Raw genomic sequence first — 18,007 nt, 5'->3', positions numbered from 1 at the left:
ACAGCTCGTGTGGTCTGTGGTCATTAATGCTCAGTGCATTGACTATATTCTTGAGATGGTCTCTAAATTGGGGTGGGATTTACTCAAGGTCATACTTTGGCTCTCGTGGAGTCGTCCTAATATTTTTCAGCTACATCTTGGCTTGCATATGAGCAGTTGTTGATCTGCCCCATAGTCGGCTCCTGGCCTTGTTCTGACTGACGGTGTTGAGCTTTACCATATAGGTATAGGGTTAGGCTGAGCGATGCGTATATTTTTCTTGGGGGTCAGGGAGGGACACAGTTCAGTCCATGACACCATCCTTCTGGTTTTCAAAGGAAAAAATCTTGGACTCATCTTTGTCCTCTATTTCTTTTACACTTCAGTGTTCAGTGCGTCAGGAAATTCTCTTACCTCTACCTTGAAAGTCTAGGGCCATCCCTTGCACTTGCCATTTTTCCAGCCACAGCTCCAGTCTCAGGCATCATCATTTCTTATCTGTTCATGCCCGTAACATTATAGCATATCTTTTTATTATATTAGTCCCCTACAAACCAGTTCTTTATAAGCCGTTCTATTGGTTTCCTCTTCCACTCAGGATTGTTAAATCACTCTGCATTTCCATCAGATTAAAAAGCCCTAGTCTTTTCAGTTGCCAACAGGTTCCCTAGAATGTGATAGGTCCCTTGACCTCAGTCCGTTGTCCCGTTTCCTCTAACATTACTCTCATTCTGCTCCAAACTTGGTGGCGTTTCGGTCTTAAAGCATACAGATACCTTCCCACCTTCTGGCCTGTGCTCTGGCTGTTCTTTCTTTCTGGAACAATGTCTTCTCAGATTTCTTGGATCGTTGCTTCCTATCCCTTGAGTCTTAGCTCAGGTGTTTCTTTTCAGTGAAGCCCAGTCTGAACCTCCTCCTTAGTGCCGCTGCTTGCATTGTCAGCGCTGCCGGTACTCTGGATCCTGCTCTACCTTTCATTTTTCCACTGGACTCATCACCTTTACATGTTCATGTGATGTAACGTCCTATTGTTGATGGCTGAGTCTCTAACCTTTAGAATAGGGAGGTCTTGAGTTTTTCAGTTATATATCCCTATTACAGAGAAGACCGTCTGACAAATTTTAGCTTATCTAATTTTCTGTTATTTATTTTTGTTTTCTAATAAATAGATTTTCTTTTTTAGAGCCGATTTAGATTAACAGAAGAATCGAGTGGAAAATACAAAGTTCCCATATACCTCTACTTCCTCCTGTCCCTCCACTTCAGTTTTCCGTATTACAGCATCTAGTATTAGTATGTGAAATTTGTTACAATTGCTGAAGCAACATGGGTACCGTATAATCAGCAAAAAACATAGTTTACATTAGGGTACCCTCTTTGTATTGTACGCTATATAGGATTTGACAAATGCGTAATATCAATGGATCCACCGTTCTGATATCATGTGGAATATTTTCTCTTCCTTAAAAGTCCCTTATGCTCCACTTTTATGCATCTCTTCCCCTCTACCCTTTAACCTGGCAGCTGCTTGTCTTTTTACTGTCTGTATTCTTTTCCCTTTTCTAAAATCTTACAGAGTTGGAATGTTACAGTATGTAGTTTTTTCAGAGTAGTCTCTTTTACTGAGCAATATTCGTTTAAGGTTCTGCTGTGTCTTTACAGGATTTTTTTTTTCTTGTGATTTAGCTGAAAGTTTACAGACCAAATTAGTTTCTTATTCAAAAATGTATACACAGATTTTTTTCATGGTGTTGGCTGCAATCCCACATTGTGTCAGCATTCCCTCCCTTTCCTTTTCCACACCAGGGTCACCGTGTCCATTCTTCCAGCTTTCCTGTCCCCTCCCACCTTCTTGTCTTTGTTTCTGGGCAGGGGTTGTCTATTTGATCTCATATGTTTGATGGATTTAAGAAGCATGTTCCTCATGTGTGTTATTGTTCATCTTATAAGCCTGCCTGATCTTTGGCTGCAAGGTAAACTTTGAGAATGGCTTCAAGTGTGAGTGAAAAGGGTGTTTGGGGGCCATAGTCTCAGGTTCCTCCAGTCTCTGTCGGACCAGTAAGTCAGGTCTTTTTTGTGAATTTGACCATTTGTTCTACATTTTTCTCCCACTCTGTTGTAATCCCAGTCAGAACTGTCCGTAGGAGTAGCCCGGCACCATCTAGCTCTCTGGTCTCCGAGGCATGTGGTCTGTGGTTCATGAGGTCCATTAGCCCTTTGGACTTATTGTTCCCTTGGGTCTTTTGTTTTTTCCCCTCTCCTTTGCTGCTGACTGGAAGAGACCGATAGTTGTATTTTTTAGATTGCCACCGAAAAGCCTTTAAGATGCTAAACGCTGCTCACCAAATCTTTACATGAGTTTTGATAGCTCACTTCATTTTCTTGCTGAGTAATATTCTGGGGTGTAGTTGCACCACACTTTGCTTATCTATTTATTCACCCACTGAAGGGCCTCTTGATTGCCTCCAGCTTTTGGCAAGTATGAATGAAACTGTTAGAAATATGCGTTGCAGATTTTTCTCTGGCCAAAGTTTTCAGCTCCTTTGGATAAGTATGAAGGAGTGAAATTGCTGGATCATGTGGTAAGGGGATATTGAATTTTGTAAGAAACTGCCAAACTGGGTGTACCGTTTTGCATTCGAACCAGCAGTGACTTAGAGTTCCTGTTGCCCCCCATCCTCGTGTTGTCACTGATGGGGAGTTTAGCCATTCTAATCAATATGTAGTAGTATTTTTTTGTTGTAGGTTGCAGTTTGTTACTGATACATGATGTTGAACATCTTTTCATACACCTGTTTGGCAGCTATTTGTTCAGATCTTTTGCTCATTTTCTAATTTGTTTTCTTTTTGGGGGTGGTTCTTGTTAAGTTTTAAGAGTTCTTTATATATTTTGAATTAAAAAAAAAAAGGAAAACCAAACCCTTTGCCATTGAATCAATTCCAAGTAATGTCCACTTTGTGGATTACGGGGCAGGACTTTCTTGCCTGTAATTTTTACAGAAGTAGATCACCATGACTTTATATCATGGTTCCGGTGGGTAGGTTTGAACTGTAAACCTTTACATTAGCAACTGAGCATGAATTGTTTGCCCTACTCAGGATCCTTTTTTGAATATCAATCCTTTATCATATATGTGTTTGGGAAAGATTATCTGCTAGGTTTTGGCGTGTCTTCATTCTCTTAACACTGTGTTTTGTAGAGCAGAAGTTTTTCCTTTTCAAAAAACCATTTTGTTGTAAATACGTAGGTAATAAAACATTTTTTAATTTTAACCAAGTCCAATTTATGTGTTTCCATCATGGATAGTACTTTATGTTGTGTCTAAAAAATCGTCCCCAAACCTGGAGATCACCTAGGTTTTGTTTTAGGTTGTCTTCTTGGAGTTTTATAGTTTTACATTGGCATTTAGGTTTTTGATCCATTTTGAGTTGATGTTTGTAAAAGGTGTAAGATCTCCATCTGGATTCCCTTGTTTTACTAGAGGATGTACAAGTGTTCTAGCACATTTATTGAAAAGGCTAGTCTTCCTCCTTTCAATTGCTTTTGGTACTTATTCAAAGATCAGAAGACTGTATTTGTGTCTATTTCTGAGCTCTCTCTTCTGTTCCATTTATCTATTTGCCTTTTCTTTTGCTAATGACACAGTGTCTTGCAAAATTCAATCATGCAACCTCCGGCATTGTTTCTGTCACCCAGGCCGTATTTTCCAACTACCGATTCTTCTTTGTTTCCAACTTTCTCATTCCAGTGAACCAGTAATTATCAATGCATCCTGACTGCACGTTTGATCAAGTTGAGAATACAGAAATCGATAAAAATCTTCAATTTCTTCACCTTAGTGGTTGGTGCATAAATTTGAATTATAGAATCAGTCTCTGAAGAAGGACATCCTGCTTGGTGAAGTAGAGGGTGAGCAAAAAAGAGGAAGACCCTGAACGAGATGGAATGACAGAGCTGCTGTAACAATGCGATCAAGCATAACGATGATTGTGGGGATGACACAGGACCAGGCAGCGTTTTGTCCTTTTGTACGTAGGGTTGCTAGGAGTTGGAAATGACTCAGTGGCCCCTGACAACAACTTATAACATTAGACTCTATTTATGTTGGAATGTATGAATTTGTTGAGGGGAGCAGTCACTAATAATTGATGTACAGTTACATCAGGTGTCAACATTTGAGAATTGTGTGGCGATCTGAATTCTTCTGTTTTCTGTCTCATTTGATCTCTTCTATTACCTTTTCCTGTTTCTAAAAAGGACAGATGACAGACAGAACACCTGAGTTTTTGAAAAATAGGTGACTGACATGTAAAAATTCATAATTCTCCAAAATCATTCTTTTTTCTATAGGTGAACCTGTCACCTTCTGATCTCCTAGAGTTTCAAGAACATATGAGCAGCTCAGCGTCTTGGTTTGCCAGTTTGTTTGTTCAGGCCTTAGTGGTCCCATGGGTGTGAAGGGCAAAATGAAAAACCGCCATTCTGCGCTGTTTCCCACTTGTTAATACTTTTAACCCTGCCTTCACCCTTTGCTTTATGTTTTGTTGAATGTTCTGGTGGGTCTTATGGAAGGAAGTGTAATTGTTTTATCGCAAGGAAGTGATGGTCTGCATGAGAGTATTTCTCTAAGTTCTGCTATGTTTTCTGTTTTAGACCATAAAGAGGATCGAGACTGCAGTGGGCTGCAGTCAAACTGTGGAGAGATTATTTCTGTTTCTTGAAAGTATATGAGACAGGATGCAATCAGTGAGGAAGTGAATGTAGTTAGTGAAGGGAAGAGACTGTTGACTACCCAAAGATAAACCTTGGTACAACGCAGAGCTTTGTGTCAAATCCCTTGGAATTCTTAGTTCCCCATGGCTGTCAGCCATACCCTTCATTCTTGAACATATTGGAGTACATGGTACCTTGCTGATCCATGACGTATGGAATGTTTTAGGACTCAGTGGTCATTGAGGACGTGGCTGTGGTCTTTAGCCAGGAAGAGTGGGCGTTGCTGGATGTTGCTGAGAGGAAACTCTACAGAGATGTGATGATGGAAACCTTCAGAAACCTGACCTCAGTAGGTAAGAAGGGCATCTTTTCTTTTTTTATTTCTTTCTTTAGCAAATAAAAATATTTGACTCATTGACTTCACTCCAGAATTTGGGCTGAGGAATGGGAATAAATTGTTAACTAAATCAAGTGTGGTCCCTTGGTCTATGGACCCGACATATCCTGAATTCCCTGTAAAGCTCTTTATGTACTAACGTGAGTTTTCATTTCTCCTGTGATTAAAAGCCCTGAGGCTTTCTAAGTGGTGTAAGTGTAAGCATTGGCTTCAGCGTCACTATGGGACATTGAGATGTAGGTGGTTTCAGACCTTGTAGAGAGTTTTACAGTATTTATTACAAGTTCAACATGATTATTTTGCTGTATATAAAGTCAGACCCGTCTATCATCAGAGATCCTGAAGAGGAAAGTATTGTCTCAGTGTCGAGGAAATGCTCATTGCTCTTCACTGTCTTCCCTTATGATGTGCATTTCTCCATTAGCACCATGTGAGCTATACCCATCTGATTTCTCAGAGAAAAAAGGAAAGATCTGAGTACAGTGAGGATAGGCCCCATCCAGGGCCCGTGTGTCAGGAAGCACCAGGAAAGCAAGAATTTTTGGAAAGACCAGCCGTATATGAATGGAATTACATTTCAATTAGTCAGCCAGAAAAATTCTCTTTTGGGTTGTGGACACTACTTCACAGATACCCGAACTTACTTTTCTGACCTTAGCAGTCCTGTCAGAACTATGGTCATAGAGAGACTTTTCTTCTTTAATGTTACATTGCGCATTGTGTCCAATATTTTTCTTTTCAGCTCTCGTAACTGCACCTATTTATGTCACCATCACTCTCAATCCTCATGGAATTATTCCCTAGTAAATTGTTCTTTAACCATTGCGAACATGCTCCAACAGTGAAATGTGGCTAAGTCTTTCTTTGCTCATGGCAGGCTTTTCCCCACTGACTCCTTTCTTTTTTCTTTCATATTGTGAACCTCAACTTGAATATTTGGGTTAGTCTCCCAAAACCTTATCGGTGGAGAAAAGTTATCCATATCCAGTGAATGTACAATGATGCGATACATTAAGAATAATCCCCGGATGTCCACGTTAGGAGAAATCTGCATGTGGCATGGCAATATAGGTCACTCTGAAAACCAGGGGAGACATTTGAGGTAAGTGTCATTCAAACAAGAGAAAACAGCGCCTCAGGAGAAAGACCAAAAGTGTCCTGACATTAAGGTATAGACATAGATGTTTACGCAGGTGCATTAGCACTTTCAGCCGGTTTGTGAATGTTCAGTACTTGCCAGCATAAACGAGGGGCAGCGTATGCATTGCGTAGAAACCAGATGTATTCCCTGTTAGATTTTGACTGGAGTAGGAAACAATCAGCAGTGCCCTGCTTAAGGATGGAGGCTATTTGCGCTACTTTGAATATGTGTCACTCTCCACAGTCTTGCCAATAATCCAATTTCCTGCATCAGGCCCCTGAGACTTTTGGGATCCATGTGGGAGAGTGTATTATTGGCGGGACATTGGAACGTGATACACATTCAGAGTGACACACCTGGCTGCCATCTCGGAGTGGGGCACTGCTGTTTTTCTCCTACTCGTGTGAAAATTGAACAGGCAACTGATTTTGTTTCTGTGCAAAGTATATGCTGCCTTTGTTTATGTAGACAATTCCTAAACTGTTACAAACCATTTTGAAATCTTGAAATGTACTAATATGTACAGATTCTCCTCAGTTTTGACTGTCTCTTTACCCAGCATTTTGCATATTTGACAATGGTAAAGAAGTCTACTATCCGACTATTTTGAGCATTGAAGATGGACATTTGGCAGTAATGAATGCTGAGATGCAAGGCATAAGTATTGCTGGCTGTGATGGTTAAGATTATGTGTCAGAGTGACTGGGCCACGATTCTCACTGGTCTGTTAGCTAGGTAATGATGTAATTTGGCAGTTACATAATGATGTTGTCATCCTTTATTTTCTCATCTAACGTCATCTTCCATTTTCACATAATGCCAAAATTGCATAACAACCTGGTGTTTTGAACTTAGTCATGTTGATAAATGAGGAGAAGGTGTACACATACAGGTGTCTATGTATATGAACATAGATGGGAAAGTATGCATTTTGGGAGTTTTCATAATATAGCATATTCAAATAGATGAGTGAGATACAGGGTATTTGAAACATATTTCGTTTGGACACAATTATCAGAAAGCCTCATATTTTAGAAATTCAGTGACAGTAATAGTCGTGTCTCTGCTAGATGATTTAACCTAGGAAACCTGAGATAAGTCAGGCAAAAACCAAGCACCTTCACTATGTTTGGTAACGGTGAAATGGGAACACATTTATTTCCAACACCATGCACCCTATTTTTTAACAGCAGTCATACAGTAGAGAACCTCCATGAAAGTAATGAGTGCACTCAGTCTTGGAAAATCTTCAGCTGGATTCCAGATCTTACTGTGCTCCAAAGAAACCCTCCAGAAGTAAACTCTTTTGAATACTCTGAGTGTGTTAAGATCTTCATGGATCACTCACCATATAACCATCATTTCAGATCTTCCACCAGATGCAGTGCCTCTCAGTGTAAGGAATGTGGAGAATCCTGCAGCTGTTCCTCTCACCTAACTACTCCTTTGAGAGTTCCTCATGGAAAGAAACCCGAGAAATGTAAGGTACTTGGGAAGGACTTAATTTGTATGCCAACCCTTAAGAGTCCTGTGACAACACTCACTGGTGAGAAATGTTGTGAATGTAACAAATGTGGGAAAGGTTTCTGTAGTTTGTCATCACTTTGGACATGTGTGAGTGGTCATAAACATGCGTGTAAAGAATATTGTGAAATCTATAGTCGTTCATCCCTCATTTTACCTAAAAAATGTCCTGACAGAGATAAGCATTATGAATGTGAAGAATGTGGGAAAGCCTTTATTCATTGCTCCCATCTCACTTCACATACAAGAGCTCACAGTGGAGAGAGGCCTCATGAATGTAAGGAATGTGGGAAAGCCTTTATTCGTTCCTCCGACCTCACTTCACATAAAAGAACTCACAGTGGAGAGAAACCTTATGAATGTAAGGAATGTGGGAAAGCCTTTAGTAGTTCCTCCAACCTCAGTAAACATAAAAGAACTCAGAGTGGAGAGAAACCTTATGAATGTACGGAATGTGGGAAAGCCTTTACTTGTCGCTCATCGCTTCGTGAACATAAAAGAGCTCACCGTGGAGAGAAACCTCATGAATGTAAGGAATGTGGGAAAGCCTTTCTTCATTCCTCCAGCCTCACTTCACATAAAATAACTCACAGTGGAGAGAAACCTTATGAATGTACGGAATGTGGGAAAGCCTTTACTCGTCGCTCATCCCTTAATAAACATAAAAGAACTCACAGTGGAGAGAAACCTTATGAATGTAAGGAATGTGGGAAAGCCTTTATTTTTTCCTTCCAGCTCGCTTCACATACAAGAGCTCACAGTGGAGAGAGGCCTCATGAATGTAAGGAATGTGGGAAAGCCTTTATTCATCGCTCCGACCTCACTAAACATAAAAGAACTCACAGTGGAGAGAAACCTTATGAATGTACGCAATGTGGGAAAGCCTTTAGTTGTTCCTCCTACCTCACTGCGCATAAAAGAACTCACAGTGGAGAGAAACCTTATGAATGTACAGAATGTGGGAAAGCCTTTACTTGTCGCCCATCCCTTCGTAAACATAAAAGAGCTCACAGTGGAGAGAAACCTTATGAATGTAAGGAATGTGGGAAAGCCTTTCTTCGTTCCTCCAGCCTCACTTTACATAAGAGAAATCACAGTGGAGAGAAACCTTATGAATGTACGGAATGTGGGAAAGCCTTTACTCGTCGCTCATTCCTTAATAAACATAAAAGAACTCACAGTGGAGAGAAACCTTATGAATGTAAGGAATGTGGGAAAGCCTTTATTTTTTCCTCCCAGTTCGCTTCACATAAAAGAGCTCACAGTGGAGAGAGGCCTCATGAATGTAAGGAATGTGGGAAAGCCTTTATTCGTTCCTCCAACCTCACTAAACATAAAAGAACTCATAGTGGAGAGAAACCTTATGAATGTACACAGTGTGGGAAAGCCTTTAGTTTTTCCTCAGCCCTCAGTAGGCATAAAAATATTCACCATGGAGTGAGGCGTTATGAATGTACGGAATGTGGGAAAGCCTTTCATTATTCCTCAGTCCTCAATGTACATAAAAGAACTCACAGTGGAGAGAGGCGTTACAAATGTAAGGACTGTGGGAAAGCCTTTGTTCATTGCTCCAATCTGACTTCACATAAGAGAACTCACAGTGGAGAGAAACCTTACGAATGTACGCATTGTGGGAGAGCCTTTGTTCATTCCTCCCACCTCACTTCACATAAGAGAACTCACAGTGGAGAGAAACCTTATGAATGTAAGGAATGTGGGAAAGCCTTTATTTTTTCCTCCCAGCTCGCTTCACATACAAGAGCTCACAGTGGAGAGAGGCCTCATGAATGTAAGGAATGTGGGAAAGCCTTTATTCGTTCCTCTGGCCTCACTAAACATAAAAGAACTCACAGTGGAGAGAAACCTTATGAATGTACGCAATGTGGGAAAGCCTTTCGTTTTTCCTCAGCTCTCACTAGGCATAAAAATACTCACCACGGAATGAGGCCTTATGAATGTACGTAATGTGGGAAAGTCTTTCGTTATTCCTCAGTCCTCAACGTACATAAAAGAACTCACAGTGGAGAGAGGTGTTACAAATGTAAGGACTGTGGGAAAGCCTTTGTTCATTGCTCCAATCTGACTTCACATAAGAGAACTCACAGTGGAGAGAAACCTTACGAATATACGCATATTGGGAGAGCCTTTGTTCATTCCTCCCACCTCACTTCACATAAGACAACTCACAGTGGACAGAAACCTTACAAATGTACGCATTTTGGGAAAGCTTTGTTATGCAACCCTCTATAAGCATAAAAGAACTCACAATGGAGTGAGGCCTTATGAATGTACGGAATGTGGGAAAGCCTTTATTCATTCCTCCTGCCTCACTTCACATAAAAGGACTCACAGTGGAGAGAAACCTTATTCATGTACGGAATGTGGGAAAGCCTTTCTTTCCTCCAAACTCAATTTACATAAAAGAACTCACAGTGGAGAGAAACTTTATGAATGTATGGAATGTGGGAAAGCCTTTACTTGATACTCATCCCTTAATAAACATAAAAGAACTCACAGTGGAGAGAAACATTATGAATGTAAGGAATGTGGGAAAGCCTTTATTCGTTCCTCCCAGCTCGTTTCACATAAAAGAACTCACAGTGGACAGAACTCTTATGAATGTACGGAATGTGGGAAAGCCTTTATTCACTCCTCCAGCCTCACCTCGCATATAAGAACTCACAGTGGAGAGAGGCCTTATGAGTGTAAGGAGTGTGGGAAAGCGTTTTTTCAGAACTCGAACCTCACTAAGCATGTCAGAATTCACCACGGAGAAAGGCTCTATAAACATAAGCAATGTGGAAAGCCTTTAGTTGTTCCTCAGACCCCACTTTACATATAAGAACTCACAGAGAGTTGATTATTCTTATGTCAAAAGTGGGATGTTTTGTCCTTACTGTTATGATTTTGATAAAGTTCTGAAAGTCAGCAATTAAAGACGAAAGTTTCTTGGTAAGTAAGAAATCAATACTAACTGAAAAGAACGGATCATTAAGAGTAATTTATGCCTTTGGGAGAAATGATAGTTTCATTGTAATTGTGGGACTGTCCTCATCGGTGTTTGTTACTTTCTTAGTCCAAGCTAAACTTCACCTTTCTGAAAGTCGTTGCTATTACAAATGAGGCTTCAGGGAATAGTTGGCTTTATATTATTTAACGTTATTGTCGCTGTTATTTTGGAAGCATTTAAATATGCTCATCTTGTATTTGGTTCAGACTGTTTTGTCATATTTGAAACGTTCTTTCCATTTTTTCCTATTGTAAAGTAAGCTATTTTATCTATTATAATTAATAACTCATATAGTGGTACTTTGGGTCTGTTCAGATACTCTGTTTTTCGTTGTATTTTGGCCTACTAATTTTAGTATTCAAAGATAATTACATATCATTATTACTGTGGTGTTTGCCAGATGATGTTTTTTGTTCCAATGTCCCAAAATACTATATCTATTAATTGGAATTCTGAAGGAAACAGCTTTTCCTTCTCTCCGATTTTATCATATTTTTAAATGTTCGTAATAGGATACGCAGTCCACAGATTATGAAGGAGTTCCTTTCCTAACTGTGTTTAAGTTGAATTTTCATGTTGGAACAGTTAGGTATAATTGTAAATATGTAACATCGTTTAGTCGACTGTTTTCCTTAGAATATACCATATGACGTACCTTTCTGTGCTTAAAAAGTTTTAAAGAAACACTTCTGGTTAGAATAAAACATTGTTAACATGATAGTACAGTAACAACAGTAATGACGTTCTGATGCACATTACAACGTTGTAACCCTATGTTATTACGAACCTCTGCTACTTCGTTGGGTTCTCTTTTGATATGCTTCTCTCACCTCTGACTTGGGGAGGCTAGGAGGCTGCCCTCCTCGGCACTGCACATGTGACTCCCCTCCATAGGGTAGTGGGGGAGGGATGTACAGAACATAGACCCCACCCCTGCACGATTCCTTACCTGACCTTACAGGGGACTTCGGCCTGTGCCCAGTTCCAAACAGTAAGAACAAGCAACACGGTGACACCGCATCCCCACTGGGCAAGGGAAGCAGGACTTGAGTTCCTGCAGGAGAGGATCTTCATTTCTAACAGGATGAGCCAGATTGGAAAGTCATGAGTCAGTCCAGTAAATGACTGGGAGGTGGGCATACAACAGGTAAAGATGGAGAGAAGCTGGTATAGATAAAAGACAGTAAAAGAAACAAGGGATTTTACATGAGAGTGGAAGAAGATCAACCCCGAAATAGTACTAGGCATTGAGACTAATGCTGACTTCACTCCTGGAATCAGAGGTACAAAGGGTGTGAGATAAAATTGAAAGCATTGAATTGATTTTTAAAAATCCAGAAGGAACCTGGAGAAAAGATACTTTTTCACAAAAAAATAGTGTCCACAAACAAGATCACTGGGAATTATAGGGGAAAAGGTTTACGCTCTTTAACCCATCTCTGTTTTCCTTACCCTGAGTTCTTTATCCTCTATTTCTTTCCATTCCATCAGTGTTTTCCAACTTTTATAGCTCTGCTTTATTCTGTTTATTTTTGTATGTATCTTTAAGTTCATGTTATTTGGTTCCACAATCAACACCCATGGAAGCAGCAGTCAAGAAATCAAAAGACACATTGCATTGGGTAAATCTCCTGCAAGAGACCTCTTGAAAGTGTTAAAAAGCAAAGATGTCACCCTGAGAACTAAGGGGTACCTGACCCAAGCCAGTGTGTTTTCAGTTGCCTAATTTGCATTTGAAAGCTGGGCGGTGAATAAAAAAGACAGAAGAAGAATTGAGGCCTTTGAATTGTGGTGTTGGCAAAGAGTATGGAACATACCATGGACTGCCAAAAGAACGAACAAATCTGTCTTGGAAGAAGCACAACGAGAATGCTCCCTGGAAGGAAGAATGGAGAGACTGTGTCTCACATACTTTGGACGTGTCGTCCGGAGCGATCAGTCCCTGGAGAAGGGCATCACGCTTGGTAAAGCAGAGGGTCAGCGAAAAAGAGGAAGACCCTCAATGAGATGGATTGACAGAGGCTGCAGTAGTCGGTTCAAGCTTAGCAGATATTGTGAGGATGGTGCAGCACCTGACAGTGTTTTGTTCTGTTGTACATGAGGTCGCAATGAGTCGGAATCGACTCGATGGCATGTAACAACAACTGTCTTTAAGTTCATGAAACCTATCTCCTGGTGTGTATCGAATGATATGAAACCTATCTACCCCCTTTAATTTTGCAATTATATGTTTAAATACAGAATTTGTGACTAGGTTTGGTGTTTTATATCTGTTTGTATGTTTCTGTTGTCTATGCTCGTTCATTCCCTGTGTGTCTGATAATTTGTTGTTCTGTGATAGACTTTATATTCTTTAGGTTTTCTTTTTATTTTGAACCACGTTTAAAATATAGGAACTAAAAGGAAGACTTGTTTATATATTTGTTGTAAAGTCTCATCAGGTGTCAATATGTTGGATGTTTCAATTAAAGAGACAATTGAAGATGTAATTTTTCTTCCGAAGGAATTTTTATTTTTAGTGGCTGGAGTTACTATTACCAATCTCAGAAATCTTAGAACGTTCAGAGCTCAGTAGTTCCTTTTGAATGACTCTCGGCCAGGCCAGGCCATGTAGTCCCTGTGATACATGGATATGGCTCCCACTTTTGGGAATCCTGAACTCCAACTTCTGCCCGTACATCTGAACCTCATTTCCATAGTTTTCTAACTGAGCCAGCCTCCTGTTGGTTAAGTTCATCTGAAACGCTTGACTGTTGTCTCTCGTTCCATATTCATCTAAAATGTGCCCAGCAAGTTCTCAATATTTTACTTGTTTTAAATTTTAGAAAGATGTATTTTATTTCATCCAGAGTGGTTTTTTTTTATTATGGTTTAAGTGAAAGTTTACTAATCAAGTCAGTCTCTCACATAAAAACTTATATACACCTTGCTACACACTCCCAATTACTCTCCCCCTAATGAGACAGCCCACTCTCTCCCTCCACTGTCTCTTTTTGTGTCCATTTCGCCAGCTTCTAACCCCCTCTACCCTCTCATCTCCGCTCCAGGGAGGAGATGCCAACATAGTCTCAAGCGTCCACCTGATCCAAGAAGCTCACTCCTCACCAGCATCCCTCTCTAACCCATTGTCCAGTCCAAGCCATGTCTGAAGATTTGGCTTCAGGAATGGTTCCTGTCCTGGGCTAGCAAAAGCTGTGGGGGCCATGACTACCGAGGTCCTTCCAGTCTCAATCAGACCATTAAGTCTGGAGTTTTTATGAGAATTTGGGGTCTACATCCCAGTGCTCTCCTGCTCCCTCAGGGGTTCTCTGTTGTGTTCCCTTTCAGGGCAGTCATCGGTTGTGGCCGGGCACCATCTAGTTCTTGTGGTCTCAGGATGATGTAGTCTCTGGTTCACGTGGCCCTTTCTGTCTCTTGGGCTCGTAATTACCTTGGGACCTTGGTGTTCTTCATTCTCCTTTGCTGCGGGTGGGTTGAGACCAATTCATGCATCTTAGATGGCTGCTTAATAGCATTTAAGACCCCAGACGCCACTCTTTAAAGTGGGATGCAGAATGTTTCCTTAATCGATTTTATTAATGCCCATTGACTTAGATGTCCCCTGAAATCATGGTCCCCAAACCTCTTGCCTTGCTACACTGTCCTTCGAAGCATTCAGTTTATTCAGGAAACTGCTTTTGGTTTAGCCCGGTTATGCTAACCTCCCCTGTACTGTGTGTTGTCTTTCCCTTCACCTAAAGTAGTTCTTATCTACCAACTAACTAGTGAATAACCCTCTCCCACCCTCCCTCCTCTCATAACCACAAAAGAATGTTTTCTTCTCAGTTTAAACTATTTCTCAAGTTCTTATAATAGTCTTCTTATACAATATTTGTCCTTTTGCAACTGACTAATTTCACTCAGCATAATGCCTTCCAGGTTCCTCCATGGTATGAAATGTTTCACAGATTCCTCACTGTTCTTTTTCGATGCCTAGCATTCCATTGTGTGAATATACCATAATTTATCCATTCATCTGTTGATGGACACCTCGGTTGTTTCCATGTTTTTGCTATTGTACACAGTGCTGCAGTAAACATGGGTGTGCATGTTTCTGTTCTTGTAAAGGCTCTTATTTCTCTAGGATATATTCCGAGGAGTGGGATTGGTGGATCGTATGGTAGTTCTATTTCTAGCTTTTAAAAAGCAAAAATTAAGGAAGCGCCAAAACGATTTCCAAAGTGGTTGTACCATTTGACATTCCCACCAGCAGTGTATAAGTGTTCGAATCTCTCCACGGCCTCTCCAACATTTATTATTTTGTGTTTTTTGTATTAATGCCAACCTTGTTGGAGTGAGATGAAATCTCATCGTAGTTTTGATCTGCATTTCTGTAATGGCTAATGATGGTGAACATTTCCTCATGTATCTGGTAGCTACCTGAATGTCTTTAGTGAAGTGTCTATTCATATGTCTTGCCCATTTTTTAATAGCGTTATTTGTCTCTTTGCAGTTGAGTTTTTGCAGTATCATGTAGATTTTAGAGATCAGACGCTGATCAGAAATGTCATAGCTAAAACCTTTTTCCCAGTCTGTAGGTGGTCTTTTTACTCTTTTGGTGAAGTCTTTGGATGAGCATAGGTGTTTGATTTTTAGGAGCTCCCAGTTATCTCGTTTTTCTTCTGAATTCTTAATAATGTTTTGTATACTGTATATGCCTTGTATTAGGGCTCCTAACATTGTCCCTATTTTTTCTTCCATGATCTTTATCGTTTTAGATTTGATATTTAGGTCTTTGATCCATTTTGAGTTAGTTTTTGTGCATGGAGTGAGGTATGGGTCCTGTTTCTTTTTTTTTTTTTTTTTTGGCAGATGGATATCCAGTTATGCCAGCACCATTTGTTAAAAAGACTCTTTCCCCCATTGAACTGTTTTGGGGCCTTTGTCAAATATCAACTGCTCATATGTGGATGGATTTATGTCTGGATTCTCAATTGTGTTCCATTGGTCTGTGTATCTGTTGTTGTACCAGTACCAGGCTGTTTTGACTACTGTGGCGGTAGAGTAGATTCTAAAATCAGGTAAAGTAAGGCCTCCCACTTTGTTCTTCTTTTTCAGTCATTCTTATTTATCTGGGGCCTCTTTCCCTTGCATATGAAGTTGGTGGTTTGTTTCTCCATCTCATTAAAGAATGTTGTTGGGATTTTTATTGGAATTGCATTAAATGTATAGATCGCTTTTGGTAGAATAGACATTTTATAACGTTAAGTCTTCCTATCCATGGGCAAGGTGTGTTCTTCCACTTATATGGCCTTATGGTCTGAGAAGATGCTTTGGAATATTTCGATGTTTTGGATTCTGGAAAGGTTTGTTTTATGACCTAATATGTGGTCTGTTCTAGAGAATGTTCCATGTGTGCTAGAAAAAAAAGTATACTTTGCAGCTGTTGGGTAGAGTGTTCTGTATGAGTCAATAAGATCAAGGTAGTTGATTGTACCAATTAGGTTTTCCGTGTCTCTGTTGAGCTTCTTACTGGATGTCCTGTCCTTCTCTGAAGGTGGAGTGTGGAAGTCTCCTACTATAATTGTGGAGGTGTCTATCTCACTTTTCCGTTCTGTTAAAGTTTGTTTTATGTATCTTGCAGCCCTGTCATTGGGTGCATAAATATTTAATATGGTTATATCTTCCTGGTCAATTGTCCCTTTAATCATTATGTAGTGTCCTTCTTTATCCTTTGTGGTCGATTTAACTTTAAAGTCTATTCTGTCAGAAATTAATATTGTTATTCCTGCTCTTTTTTGCTTATTGTTTGCTTGATATATATTTTTCCATCCTTTGAGTTTTAGTTTGTTTGTGTCTCTTGTAGGCAGCATATAGACGGATCGTGTTTCTTTATCCAGTCTGAGACTCTGTGTCTTTTTATTGGTGGGGTTAGGGTATTTACATTCAGCGTAATTATAGATAAGTATGTGTTTAGTGCTGTCATTTTGATGCCTTTTTATGTGTGTTGTTGAGAATTTCATTTTTCCACTGACTTTTTTGTGGTGAGACGTTTTTCTTTGTAAATTGTGTGTTCCTCATTTTCATAGTAGTTGAATTTATGTTTGCTGAGTCGTTATGTTTTTCTTGGTTTTTATTTTGAGTTATGGAGTTGTTATACCTCTTTGTGGTTACCTTAGTATTTACCCCTATTTTTCTAAGTAAAAATCTAACTTGTATTGTCCATATCGCCTTGTAACCCTCTCCATATGGCAGTTGTATGCCACCTGTATTTAGTCTCTCTTTTTGATTGTTGTAATCTTTTACGTAATGACTTCAATGATACCCTGTTTTGAGCGTTTTTTTTTATTTTTAAAATTAATCTTAATTTGTTTTTGTGATTTCCCTAATTGAATTGATATCAGGATGTTCTGCTCTGTGACCTTGTATTGTGCTGGTAGGTGATATTATTGGTTTTTGGACCCATTTCCTTTAGTATTTCTTGTAGGCTTGGTTTGGTTTTTGCAAATTCTCTAAGCTTGTGTTTATCTGTAAATGTTTTAATTCACCTTCATATTTGACAGAGAGTTTTGCTGGATATAAGATCCTTGGCTGGCAGGTTTTCTCCTTCAGTGCTCTGTATATGTCATCCCATTGCCTTCTTGACTGCATGGTTTCTGCTGAGTAGTCTGAACTTATTGATTCTCCTTTGTAAGAGACCTTTCTTTTATCCCTGGCTGCTTTTAATACTTTCTTTTTGGTTTTGGCAAGTTTGATGATAATATGTCTTGGTGATTTTCGTTTTGGATCAATCTTTAAATGGGGTTCGATGAGCATCTTGGATAGACATCTGATTTGTTTTCAGCTATATTGGTGTCAATTCCCTGGTCCTCCAGATTTCCCACTCTGCATTCCAACTGCTCGAGTCTACTCCTCTGACTTCCTCTTGCAGTGTCTTATTCTGTAATTTTATTGTTAATCTTTTGGATTTCTGAGTGCAGTCTCTCTATGGATTGCAACTTATTAATTTTTCCACTACGTTCTTGAATAATCTTTTTGACTTCTTCCACTGCATTATCAGTGTTCCTTGGCTTTTTCTGTAGATTGCCTTATTTCATTTCCGAAGTCATCCCTGATGTCTTGAAGCATGCTGTAAATGAGTTTTTTATATTCTGCATCTGGCAATTCCAGGATTGTATCTTCATTGGGGAAGATTTTGTTTCTTTGGTTTGGGGAGTTGTAGAAGCAATCATGGTCTGCTTCTTTATGTGGTTTGATATCGAC

The 18,007-nt window shown here is 39.7% G+C and overlaps 1 protein-coding gene across 8 annotated transcripts in view; it reads left to right on the top strand.

The window, feature by feature from the left end:
* LOC126068549 (zinc finger protein 709-like) overlaps positions 1-18,007 on the top strand; it is a 476,820-nt gene that overhangs the window by 219,241 nt on the left and 239,572 nt on the right. For 7 of the 8 annotated variants that reach the window (XR_007515733.1, XM_049871210.1, XM_049871208.1 and 4 more), the window contains exon 6: positions 6,036-6,192. Coding sequence is in view for 7 of the 8 variants with exons in the window: in XM_049871210.1 (XP_049727167.1) it covers positions 6,036-6,192 (157 nt within the window). In the remaining variant the exon portion in view is untranslated. Of the gene's footprint in view, positions 1-6,035; positions 6,193-9,535; positions 11,840-18,007 lie in introns of those variants that run through there. The other variant, XM_049871206.1, reaches the window with a different exon arrangement.

Source organism: Elephas maximus, chromosome X, assembly GCF_024166365.1.
Source record: "Elephas maximus indicus isolate mEleMax1 chromosome X, mEleMax1 primary haplotype, whole genome shotgun sequence".
In the NCBI taxonomy this organism is placed as follows: Eukaryota; Metazoa; Chordata; class Mammalia; order Proboscidea; family Elephantidae; genus Elephas; species Elephas maximus.
The sequence above is the reverse complement of the archived record's forward strand: the minus strand, read 5'-3'. Positions and strand labels throughout refer to the sequence as shown.